This window comes from Corella eumyota, chromosome 7 (genome assembly GCF_963082875.1).
Source record: "Corella eumyota chromosome 7, kaCorEumy4.1, whole genome shotgun sequence".
NCBI classification, from domain to species: Eukaryota; Metazoa; Chordata; class Ascidiacea; order Phlebobranchia; family Corellidae; genus Corella; species Corella eumyota.
Genome location: NC_137496.1, coordinates 5,718,160 through 5,730,323, shown reverse-complemented (window position 1 = coordinate 5,730,323; position 12,164 = coordinate 5,718,160). Strand labels below are relative to the sequence as shown.

At 33.2% G+C, this 12,164-nt stretch overlaps 2 protein-coding genes across 2 annotated transcripts; both read left to right on the top strand.

Annotated features, from left to right (window-relative positions):
- Positions 1 to 3,143: 3,143 nt before the first annotated feature.
- On the top strand, positions 3,144 to 6,636 carry LOC145759465 (uncharacterized). Its single transcript, XM_082573301.1, has 3 exons — positions 3,144 to 3,314; positions 3,767 to 4,311; positions 5,649 to 6,636. Exons 1-3 carry the CDS (start codon positions 3,227 to 3,229, stop codon positions 6,570 to 6,572), a joined length of 1,557 nt encoding a protein of 518 aa, XP_082429427.1. The 5' UTR covers positions 3,144 to 3,226; the 3' UTR covers positions 6,573 to 6,636.
- Positions 6,637 to 7,295: 659 nt separating this feature from the next.
- On the top strand, positions 7,296 to 11,199 carry LOC145759407 (dual specificity protein phosphatase 22-like). The gene is made up of 8 exons (XM_082573231.1): positions 7,296 to 7,470; positions 7,580 to 7,613; positions 8,257 to 8,339; positions 8,442 to 8,491; positions 9,119 to 9,163; positions 9,461 to 9,490; positions 9,676 to 9,847; positions 10,585 to 11,199. Exons 1-8 carry the CDS (start codon positions 7,450 to 7,452, stop codon positions 10,819 to 10,821), a joined length of 672 nt encoding a protein of 223 aa, XP_082429357.1. The 5' UTR covers positions 7,296 to 7,449; the 3' UTR covers positions 10,822 to 11,199.
- Positions 11,200 to 12,164: the final 965 nt, after the last annotated feature.

Below are 12,164 nucleotides of genomic sequence, written 5' to 3'. Positions count from 1 at the left end.
TATTTGTTGTAAACTTAAACAAATTTAAATTGGGCGAGTTTAAAGCTTTATAAATAAGAATAGTTAAAAATTGTGTAAAAATTTATGTTCTACAAACTAACCTAAGTTAATTAGCCAGAACTTCGATTAAGTTAAGGACATTATTTTAGAAGAATCGGCTCACACTTATTAGCAGATAATTGTTAGTGCGTCTGAGAAAAAAAATTCATTTTAGTTAAATAAAATATTTTTTCAATTATTTTATGCAATTAAACTGTTCTATTTGCACAAGTTTTAACATTAATTCTACTATTATGTTTTACCGTAACCCGAAACGGATGCCGATCGACCATGGCAACTGGTTATAAAGAGAAATGTCGTTTGTTCGACCAAACAATATGTTCAAACATTTAAGACCAAACAAATATAAAGTCTATCATTAAAATATAATATTTTATTCGGTTAACTTACAATGAGAATAACTGGCTTTTTGCAACTCTTTGATTAAATTTAATTTAAGACCTTGGCCTGAAATATATTTTAACATTAATATTTTTTAACATTATCTCTATTATGACTTATGTCCAAACAAAAACACTGCCATGAAAATATATATACGATTTTTAATTATCAGAAAAAATAGGAAAAATTTTTCAAAAGTACGTCTATATTTAGAAAAAAGTAACCGCGAGATGGCGCAAGAAATCTGTTACATTGAAATTCTTACCCAGATTACGAATAAGGTTAACTCGAATTTCATAGCAAGCTTGATCATTAGCGATATAAGTAGGTGCTGTTTGTTGCGTATTATATAAATTAAAACATTCTGAACTGCTAAAGGGACTTTTCAGTCAGTAAGTACTATAGCTACGAATGACTTTTGCGCTGATTAGGAATTTCTTGCCGTTGTTTTAGTTAAGTAGTGTGGTCAGACAAAAGTGTTATTTTGAGGTGCGTGGGAACCTTGCGAAAGTGTTACTTCCGTTAAATTGTGATGACTTAAGGACTACTTCTTAAACTTAGCTAAATAGTTTTGGGATAAAAAAGCGTTAATTAATTACCCAAACAGTGTCGTTCAGATAATATTTTTACAAATTGATATCATGACTAAAAAACCTCCAAGCAGTATGTTCCAGCGTTGGATTTTTCAGTAAAATACATCGACACCTACTGATTCAGCAGCATAATTATATTTAAAATGTATAACGTGCTTTAATATTGTCGGCCGTCGAAAAATTAATGTACTGTTGCTTATAAATGTTGACCGCGTGTTGTGCTGGAAAATTTTTATTGGCTACCTAATCAAGTGTGATGATCGATTTAGAAAAAAACTAAGTTTGCCGTTCGAACGGGCCTTTGTTGGCGCTATTTATTCAGCACTTGCTGTTTAATGGATTGGCGGCCATTCAATGTAATGGCAAGCGTGTAATTTTAATCTTTCGAATTTGTAGGAATTCGATCTGATTTATATGATACGGAAGGGATAATTGATTCGGTTTGACGCAGTTGACCATTAAATATATTGCATTTTAAAATTGGTAATAAGATTTAATTTGTCATGCGATTAGTACGTCAGTTCTTTGTGTTTGGACGGCTTGAAATGAAAAACCTGACTATACCCGGTTTAAACTAGAAATTGTCAGGTTGTACAAATAAAAATAAATTATCACAGCGATTTATTAAGTGAAATATATCTTTTTACAATGCCACAAACGATATTGTAATATTGCGACAGCTGTGTGCCATATAAATATCGTTAATAAATAATCTATCATTATTAAAAACATGTTCTCGCTGATCACAAGGTAATTTGACAATTACCGTAGCACGCTCAAGTCGCTTTGTTCCGGCCTGGTCACACACGTACTCGATGTCAGTTAATTATACGGTTCACACCTTCAGTCCTTTAATAAATGTCGCTCGCGACACCTGGGCCTTTGTATCGCTTCACCTGGTATTTGAATAGCAACGCTCTCTGGCCGCTTCCCCCAAACTAATAAGATGAGATTGCCGCCATTATCATTGCTATGTTATTGTTATTCAAACATATTTCCGGGCCTAATTTTTTATTCGAATCAGTGTTGACATTGGGGGAAAAGAAAACAAGTCAGAGAACTGGTTCTTGTGTTGATTTTCAGCCTTCCATTTAGTCTTTTCGCGGCTGTTGGTTATATACAGTTGTAAAGCATAGGGAAAAACTGATAAAAACTGGTCTCCGCTTCAATAGAAAGCTATAACGATGCCTTTCTGCTTGACCGAATTTCTAACAAAAGAACGGCGTGCGTGATTATTGATCTTGCATGGGCTTCGACTGTTGTTGATCACTGCCAGTGTATAATAACGTTAGTCAGATACGAAATTAGTTTCAGTCGCAAGTGATGTGTATCATCACACAAATATTAGTCGAATATCAGTTGCGCGTTTTTAATCTATGAGAAGTCGAAGCGCAATTTTTTGGGCCCAGGTGTTCGTTCTTTGTTGTTTGTGTTGTAACCACAGAGGTGTGAAGTGCGTTGCTGCCGTGGGCTAGGCGGCTCCTATTTCCTTTTTGTATAGCGCATAGAAAACCGCTACTAGCAAAATGTTAAGTAACGCGGCTTTGTAAGAAATAGGCCAGCTAAAAGTTAAGTAAATTGTCAGATTATAATCGCTTAGTTTTGGCCTAAAGTTAGGAATTAAGGTGTTATATGTTTGTTTTAGCTTTTAAATTGCTATTTAAATAATTGTGCAAGTTTTTAATGTAAAAATTGGGAATTATGTTAGATAATTTTTAATACTTTAATCAGCTAATAATTGGAAGTACAAAACAGACTAACTGAGTCAAACGAATCATTGTTTAAGCAGTCAAGTGCAAAATATAAGATACAATATTTAAATTCTCAATTTAATTAAAATATTACCAGACTGCCATAAAAATTTAAATAGGATTTTGGGTAATTAATGGAAATAATGCTATTATCAGATTATATAACTGGGAAATATATTTAATTATTAGGCGGGCTTTGATCGCTTATTTGCCTTGCTGTTAAAACGGTTAGAACGTCCATAAAATTTTATTACATAATGTTGTTAGATCATGCCAGCGTAGTATAAATCAATAGCCTAATAAGCAGCCGTGTTCTTTTTATTTATTTGCTAACAGTTCTGCTCATTGTCATAGAAAATTAAGTAATAAAATTTAATATGAAAATCAACTTTGTTATCGAGAGGCTGTAAGGATTTCAAATCATCGATTTTATGGACTGGTATGGGCAGATTTGAGCAAATTCCACGGACTAGAATCAACAAAGCCTGCTATTTCATCTTCATTTTAATTTTCGTTTATATGGGCACAGGTGAGCCATAAAATCTTCTATAGAGCCGTTGACAAGTAAATTTAATAATCTATATTATTTTAAGACCGGGGTTACAATGATTACAGTATAAGACCACCTGGTAGGCTCTGTTTAAATATAACGTTAGGTTTCGGGCCCCATTGTGTAATGTATTTGCGCACCTTAGACGGCATTTGAAAACGTGCCTGGCTTATAGTTTAGGCACGTAAACTCAGTACCGTGATATTGCTATGTGATCAACCTGCGTTGCGCCCTCTCCCATTCATAGTCCCAAATTAAATCTGACATATTTCTCTGGCAACATCATGTTTACTTTTAATTTTTGGGCTCTCTTTAAAGTCAATAAACGAAGATCTTAAAGCAACGCGTGCGCAATGTTGTTCTTAGCCTAACCTTTCGTTACCTTAATTGAATGAGCGCTTGGTAAATAAAAGTTTTGATTGTTGTTGCAGCTTCAGCTCGAAGGCAGAGCAGGGGGTGTTCGGTAGAGCGCTGTCACAAGCCCTATTCACGGGCAATGCATCGCCTGAAGACCGGAGATGACAATGTTGTTGCAGAGTGCAAAGCCTATCTTAAATACCAGCGGTGCCTGTCTCGAATACGACGCTTTTGCCGCGGCCATTTGTTGTTTCATTCCATCGAGCATATGAATCAAAAGAACTTGAAACGATGCAACTGCACATCTGTGGTTGCTGAACACAAACGGCTACAGGCTATGTCACCCCCTACAGAAGTTATCGGCACCGCCACCCCCAATACCTCAGTTACAACCTTAACTACTCATACCGTACGAGAAAATAGCGCATGCACTTATAAAGGAAGATCAGCCCTAAAACAATGCGAGCTGCTGGAAGGCTCAAAAATACAAAGTTATGTAGGCGATTTAAGAAGTTGTTATCTAGAAGGGACATGGTCCTTGTTGGACAACGACTACCTTGCAGTTACCGTTACTTTTGTTAAGGACGAGAATGACCTAAAGAAAAGTTATGCTTCAAAGGTATAAAATATATATTTTTGAATTGATTTATATTTCACATATTGGCTTATACGGTGATTTAAACTTTCATTTCACATGGGGGTGAATTTTTCTTAATGCATGGTCGTTAAAAAGATACAACCCTGCATTAAGACGCAAAGGGCCAAGGTTTGAATCTTGTGGCTTCCATGTCTTTGTATAAATAGAAAAAACTCTAATAAACGGCACAGAGTTCCTTAATTTTAAAAATTACATTTAATTAAAAATTATTTGTCTTGCTATGCCATGGACCCGCTTAATATTATGTTCGGACTGTAAAGTCGGTCTTCTTTCATCCCATTTAGACGCTCTACATTAACAATATCGTAAAAACTTTACATATTTTTATAGATTTTTTAGTTTTTTTATTTTCTATAATATCTTGATAAGCTAGTAGGCCTTAAAAAATTAAGTTTGTTAAAAAGTGGAGTTAGCGAATGTATTCATATAGCTTTTGAAATAGAGATTAATATGTTTTGAATCGTTCACAAAAAGTGCTTTTAACTTATGAGTATATTCATTACGCATAAAATAGGGTCAACATGTTACTCTTCTGATGGCGAATTGATTTAGCTGTTAACACATCGATACACACATTTATTCGATTGTTTTACAAACCTCGTTTCCAAGTAGCCGTTTTAAAGTGTGTGAAAAGCTTTAAAGGGGCACTTCAGTAATCCTATTAAACCGACAGCAACGAGGCTAAATTAGAACACGCTAACACGACAACTTGCTTTAATTAAATATGTAGTAAACACGTGGAATTTTGAATGCCGTTGTGTGCGTCAACTGAAGCACTTTGTGTTATTGTAATGCAGAAACAAACTAAGTACTTTGTCGCTGCTGTTTTACTAACAAATAATTAGAAGAAGGTCAAATTGTTACACGCGATTTTGCAAAATAAAAAATAATTTAAGAATGCCGTTTTTTTTAAATTAATTGTCCTCGTTGTGGAAAAAAAAACATTTACAGACCAAGACCAGAGTAACCCTAACCCAGTCACAAGTTGCTTTTGACAGACAGTTGGGATATTGTTGGTCATATTGTCCGAAATTAATCTGAAGATCGGCTTTGACTTTTTAAGAGTTTGTACAGTTTATAAGGCCTGACTCTATAAGGCGCTAGAACATGAAAGCAGTGTGAATTGAATTCAAGACCTTGTGTAGTAAAGCCATGTGTTCTTACCATTACGCTACGAATCGATATTTTTTACACTGGTGCCTTAACTTTATTTTAGCAAAACTTAAAGCCAAATTTAATTTAGGTCAAGAGGTTTCAATTATAAATCCAAACTATTTAAATCTGTTTTTATTATATAGATTTCTGTTCTCATTCGAAGTGCCGGAGATTGCGCCCAGAAAAAAGTCTACCTCGCTACCACGACTGACAATGCCAACCTGCCTTCTGCTTTTACCGACGGTTCGACGACCAGCGGAAGCGTCAGAGTCGTTGAAATAATCCCAAACCAGCATGTCGAGATTCAAGCTGGGTTTATTAACGCCACGGTTACTTTGCGCTCGCGAAATCGTCGGCTCACAGTGGGAGCTCAGATTCCTGACGAGTTCACGAAATCCTTGCGGACTCGAAATCAATTATGCGGCGACGAACATCCATTACAGCCCGCTGCTAAGTCATCGAGTTCCGATTCCCATGATTCGAATACGGGAAGCGAATCACGCAAAACATTTTCCGAAAAGGGATATATTAAAGAGTCACTCGCTCGAAGAAAATGCAGAAATGTAATGTGCAATGGTCCTCGAAAATTCAGTAAAAAATCAAATTTTCGCTTGGAAAACGAAAATGCGCCAAAGGCGACCATCAAGGTGGCCAAAAACACCAAATCGAATTTTGCGCAATTAATTTTAAGTAAACAAACAAGCGAGCCGTTTTTGATCCCAAAAAAGCGGCAAAAGCGGGCGAAAAAACGAAAACATAGACGTTGTTCGCAATTCAAGCATGAAAAGAATTTCAAATCTTGTTTTGATTCATGCGTCTCGGGTCTGGTCAACACAGGCCGATTGAATTTAACTTTAATTAAAAACTGGTTGAATGACAACTCGCTGCCTTTCGACAACGCGGCATTGGAAGACAAATATGACGTCATACACCCTATTTCTTCAGACTGTTCTGATACTGTGTCACAGAGTGCAAATCGAACAAACGGGGGCGTTAGGTTAACTTCTAGCAGTATTTTCGCTCCGTTTTTTTATCTTATATTTTCTATAGTTTTTTTACTTTTCTAGATGTACCGCTATATAGTTTATATATATTTTTTATATTTAATTGCAAATAAATTTATAATGTTCCATATAAAAGAGGATTGTGGAGGCTGTAAAATTTCTTAAAAATAGGTAACCAACTATAAAAAATTGTTGAAATCTGCTCTTTAGCAATACCTAGCGACAGCGATAAAAACGGAATTTAACAAAACGCAGTGAATATTTTTTTGTTCTATTTTCGATTAAGAAAAGGGCAGACTTTTAACTTAATCATTTTTAATCTAGTAAGTAATATTATTGATATGTTCTATCAACGGGTTAATTGATTCGTTGAGTCTTGGCAACTTAACTAAAGCTTGCTGTTACAAAGTAAAAACAATTGGATTCAAATCCAAGACCATATGTACTAAAACCCAAGACCATATGTACTGTAGTTTTTTTACTACATTTCACCATTGGATAAAGTGCTAACTTTTTTACAACAAGCATTGTTATTGTTAGTTAGTTTTAGCAATTTCACGTCAGCTAATCAATGTTTGTTATTAAAAGACAGCAATAAAAAAAACAAAAAGGTCCGGTAAGTATAATGTAGCGGTAAGAAGTTTTAGCTTTATTAAATGAGGTACTTGGTTCGATTCCAACTGCTTTTACGTTGTAGCGTCGTTTAGTCAGACGCCTAGCCATAGAAACAAAATATTATGCGACAATTTAAGTTACAACAGTAATTCTGATGCAACGGTAGGAGTACAACAGATTTATGTCTAAGTACTCTAACGAATAATAGAGAATAATATTTTGTTTACTTTGTTGTCAAGTGGTCAGTGATAGCAAGCTGCAAGTTTGATTAAAATTAAAAGTTTGAATTTGTCATGACTTGATTTTAATCTTTAAAAAACAAAAGATGGGAAATGGAATGGCCAAGGTAGTTGTGAGTTTTGTAAATGATATATTTTGTGTACAATATATTTATATTTTGTAATTTTACCATACTTATAGATATATGTATTTTGTAATTTTTTGATGTTTTTTAGATTTTGCCAAATCTTTATGTGGGAAATTTTATGGGTAAGTTAAATTGAATATTTTTGTTAGGTATATTTATCCTCAATGTTTAAACGTGAAGTTTTAATGGATTTATTCTTAGTTTTTGTTAATGCAATACTTTTATAATGTATGTGCTAACATAACTTTATAGTTGACAACATAGTGTAGTGTTTTTTTTGTATATATCATTATCCTCGATGTGGGAAAGTCGAATGTGCGACTTAAACATAGAGTAACATCAGTTACTCCGACCCAGTCTCGAGTTGCCTGTGGCAGTTTGGGATATTATAGATTGTAATTGCCCGAAAATTATGCTGCTGATTAAGTGTTGGCTCAGCAGGAGTTTGTACCATTTATAGCGCCTTGCTCAAGGCTTTTAATATAGAGATTAATATTTTTTTAAATGACACTTGGCTTTATAGTATAGGCTGCTGGGTTTAATACTCATTGTAGCATCTTTAAGTAAGATGTTGTAATTTATACAAGCTCCTGCTGAGCCTAAAATCAATCAGCAGGTTTATTATCAAGCAATTTTAATCAAAATTATTACTAACTGCCAAAGTGAACTCGAGACTGAGTCAGGTAACAAATGTTATCCTATGTTAAATTTCTTAAGTCAGCCTTCCCACATTAAGGATAAATAAATTTAGACATTTTTTTTTAGATTCTAAGGATTTGGAGCAATTAAGTAAAAACCAAATCACCCACATATTGTCAATTCATGATAATGCAGCACCGATAGTTAAGGTATATAAAATTTATAAAATTAACAACCTGATGTAGTGCTTAACAGTTTAATACTATCTTGTCTTCCAAGTCTATATTGCTAATTCCATAATTTTTTTGCAGGGAAAAAAATATTTATGTATTTCTGCACAAGATAATCCTGATCAAAATTTGTAAGTCTTTATAATCTTTTTTATATATTTATTTATTGTTATTGTTCAAAGGTCGACTTTTTATCCTTAACACAGAGTGACATTTATTACATCGGTCTAGTATTTACCTGGCTCTGGCAGTTTTTGAATTTATTGATCATTTTCTTTGTTATGTTATTTTTAAAGGAATCAAACTTAGGACCTCATGTTATATAGCCAAGGGGATCTTAACCACTATATAAAAAAAGTTTATTTAAATAGAAGTCCATTTGTTTTTAGCCTTTTTACGGTAAAAAGTATATGACTACCTAGAACTCTTAACAATGACAGATTAATTTTAGTAGTTTTATGCATTTTTTTGTTTATATATCTTTATCCTCGATGTGGGAAAGTTGAATGTGCGACCAAAACATAAATAAACAACTATTCCTTTGACCCAGTCTCGAGTTGCCTTTAGCAGTTTGGGATATTATAGATTATAATTGCCTGGTAATTATGCTGCTGATTTAGTGCTGGCTTAGCAGGGGTTTACACTGTTTATAGTGCCTTACTCAAGGGCGCTGCAGCATGAGAGCAGTGTGGGGTTGAGCATTAGTAAATATAAAAGTAATTAAAACACATTCTAAAATGTCATTTTTTATGTTTCAGAGTACCTCATTTTCGCGATTGTATTAAGTTCATTCACACAGCAAGGTAAGTTATTAAATAAGTTATGCAGTTGGTAATTAGCATAATTTTGTGATGTCCAACAAGTACTGCAACAGTCGAATAAATTAGCAGATAGTTTATCATTCATTAATTTTTTTCTTTTAAATAGTTTTGGTTAATATTGACTTGCAACTTTGCCTGCCTTACTCTTGGGGTTACATAATAGAAGCAATAGTAATTAAACCATGGCCATCATGTAGTAAAGCCAAGTGTTCTAACTACTACACAATGAAAATTAACTGATTTTAAAAATAAATATTAAATAATATTCCTTTTTTATAGGCTGGAAGGAGGAGCTGTATTGGTACATTGGTAAGAATGAAATTAGAACTAGAATACTGTGCTTTTTGAAAATTTTTAACAAATTATTGCTTTTAATAAAAATTTGATTTTGGGTATAATTGGGTTTGTTAGTATTCAGTTTCAGCAATTTTATATTTTTTTGACCATCTTGTATTTTAATTACATTTCTAAATTTAATTTTAATTTTGTGTTAGCCTAGCAGGTGTTTCCCGAAGTGTTACGGTCACTGTCTGTTACATGATTACCTCAACCGAACATGATTGGAGGAATGCATTAAATGCTGTGAGGCAACAGAGAAGTTGTGCAAACCCTAACTTCGGCTTTCAAAAACAATTGCAAAGCTATCAAGATAACACTGTTAAAGCTGTAAGTTTTTGATATATATTTCACTTGCACAGAAACTAAGGCATGCTGTATGGCATAGTGGGTTCTAAACATGAGGTCTTTGGTTTGATCCCCACTGCTTTTAGGGTAGTAGCAGTACGTCTTTTAGTATGGTGTTAAACAATTTTCACTTCTTGTAAGTCTAAAATTATTGGGCAGATTAATGATAGGTTAACATTCTTATAATATCCCAAACTGCCTTAGGTAACCCAAGACTGAGTTGGTGAAACAAATGTTATCCCATGTTAAACATTGATGTCAGCATTTTAAAATCAGAGGTAAAAAATAAACAAAAACAGAAAATAACTTTTAAAACCTTTGCGGTATAATTTTTTTTGGCCAACTTTTCCTCAAAAATAATTGTTGAAACTTTTGTAACTTTTTTGCGGTTACAAATTTTTATACAATCCATCACAAGGCCTATTTTTTGAGTAAATAATAAAAAATACTGTAGGGGCTTAAAGAAAACTGAACTTACAAAACTAGCTAAAGGATATTAAAGATTATAATTGCCCGATAATTACGCTGCTGATTAAGTGCTGGCTCAGCAGGAGTTCGTACCGTTTATAGTGCCTAACTCAAGGGCACTACAGCATGAGATCAGTGGGATTGAACCCATGACCTCATGTGTGGTGTAGCAAGTGTTTTTACCACTACACCACGCTGCTATTTTTTAAAGTATTAAGTAAACCATAATATGACTATTTTTGTTTTTAAAGGAGAGAATATGGTTCAAGAAAAAGTTTGGCCCAAATTCATTTAACGATCAGGCTGAAATAAAGCAATTATACCAATTGTTTGATGCGGAAGAGCTAAGAAGAGCTGCAAGCTATAAAAACCCAAGCAAACCAACAAGCTCTGGCAGTACAAGTGCTTCCTATCCTTTAAATAAGAGGGAAGAAGGGGCAACCTCTTCACGTTGGGAAAAAACGAAAGGATTTGTAATCGACGAATGAGATTGAACAAATTATTTACCTATTTTTTTGACCAATTTTTGTTACCCCTCTCAAAAAAAAAATTGTATGGGGTTAGGTTATGCCTTAGTTTGTAAGCTTAACAAAATTACAGCCCCCTAATTCCCCTTTCTTTTTTGATAACTGTAAATTGTGAATATATATGGCATTTTACTTTACCTTACTAAATGTTTAAATCCCGCTGTCAGTTTAAAATATTATTAGTTAAATAGTTTTAGAGTTTTATTTATTCTTGCGTGATTGTATTTGTACCAAAGTAACTTTGATTTATATCTTTTCACAGTATTGTAAAGGCCTATTATTACTTGTATGTATGTATTAGATCTTATTTAAATTTTATTACATGAAAGTAGCATTTCAGTGGTAGTTTTCTAAGGTCAAGGGGGTAAAATCAAGAAAAAGCACAAGGCCTAGGAGGTTTAAATTAACTTTCAAAATTTCTCAAATTTTGTTCCGTCAGACGGCGTAAAAGAACCATTCAAAATTTGTTTAAATTTATATATGATTTAATTTGTTCTAATTACTTGCACAAAAAAATAAAAATTGAAGAAAATTATTAATTTACAACTATTACCTAAAACTCCACTATAATTTCTATTTTTAAACAGAAAGGTACATATGCTTATATGTAAGGAAAGTCATTATGCGGTTACAACTACTGTTAGCAGACTTGACAATTAAAACATTGATTCTTGATTAGTTTACTTAAAGCCCTTGTTTTTTTTCAATTTTTATTACTAAAAATTGCCTGCAAGTGCAAGTAGAAAAACAAAAGTAAAGCAAAAAATCTATAGTTTAATTAGTTTAAAGTTTTGGCATTGTAGATTTAAGTAAAGTTAGACAAATGCCAATTTGCAAATTTATGCACTTGCACATAATACATGCTCGTTTTTTGTTTACTATTTATTAAGCTCAGGTAGTTACGTTTTTGGTTGTAAGTTGTAACTATTGTTGATTTTTTTAATTCTCTATATGGCTTAATAATATAAAAAGAGGGTGGGATTCAGAAATAATATATTAATTTTTTTTCTTATCATTTTTTACAGTTTTAACTTAATTTTATGGCAACTTTTGTTGCTAAATGTTGGGCATTTATGCAAGGAGTAAATTTACATTTTGGGCTATAATTCACATGTTTTATATTAATAAATTCAAACTGCTAATTTGTGAATTATTTTAATAAAAAGTAATGAATCGTTAGGATGAGGACACTGGCTTTACTTTATAAGGTATTGGGTTTAATTCTTATTGCTTACATATAATAAGGCTAGAAATTTTCTGTTTGCCATGTCGAAATATATTTGCGCTGGTCTATAAATAGGCAA

Excerpts from the sequence above, each read along its gene's own strand:
- LOC145759407 (XM_082573231.1), top strand. The coding sequence starts at position 7,450 with ATGGGAAATGGAATGGCCAAG. Across the intron at positions 7,471-7,579 it reads TGGGAAATGGAATGGCCAAG|ATTTTGCCAAATCTTTATGT; the intron begins GTAGTTGTGAGT and ends GATGTTTTTTAG. Across the intron at positions 9,491-9,675 it reads GGAGCTGTATTGGTACATTG|CCTAGCAGGTGTTTCCCGAA; the intron begins GTAAGAATGAAA and ends ATTTTGTGTTAG.
- LOC145759465 (XM_082573301.1), top strand. The coding sequence starts at position 3,227 with ATGGGCAGATTTGAGCAAATTCCACGGACTAGAATCAACAAAGCCTGC. Across the intron at positions 3,315-3,766 it reads TTTCGTTTATATGGGCACAG|CTTCAGCTCGAAGGCAGAGC; the intron begins GTGAGCCATAAA and ends TTGTTGTTGCAG. Across the intron at positions 4,312-5,648 it reads AGAAAAGTTATGCTTCAAAG|ATTTCTGTTCTCATTCGAAG; the intron begins GTATAAAATATA and ends TTTATTATATAG.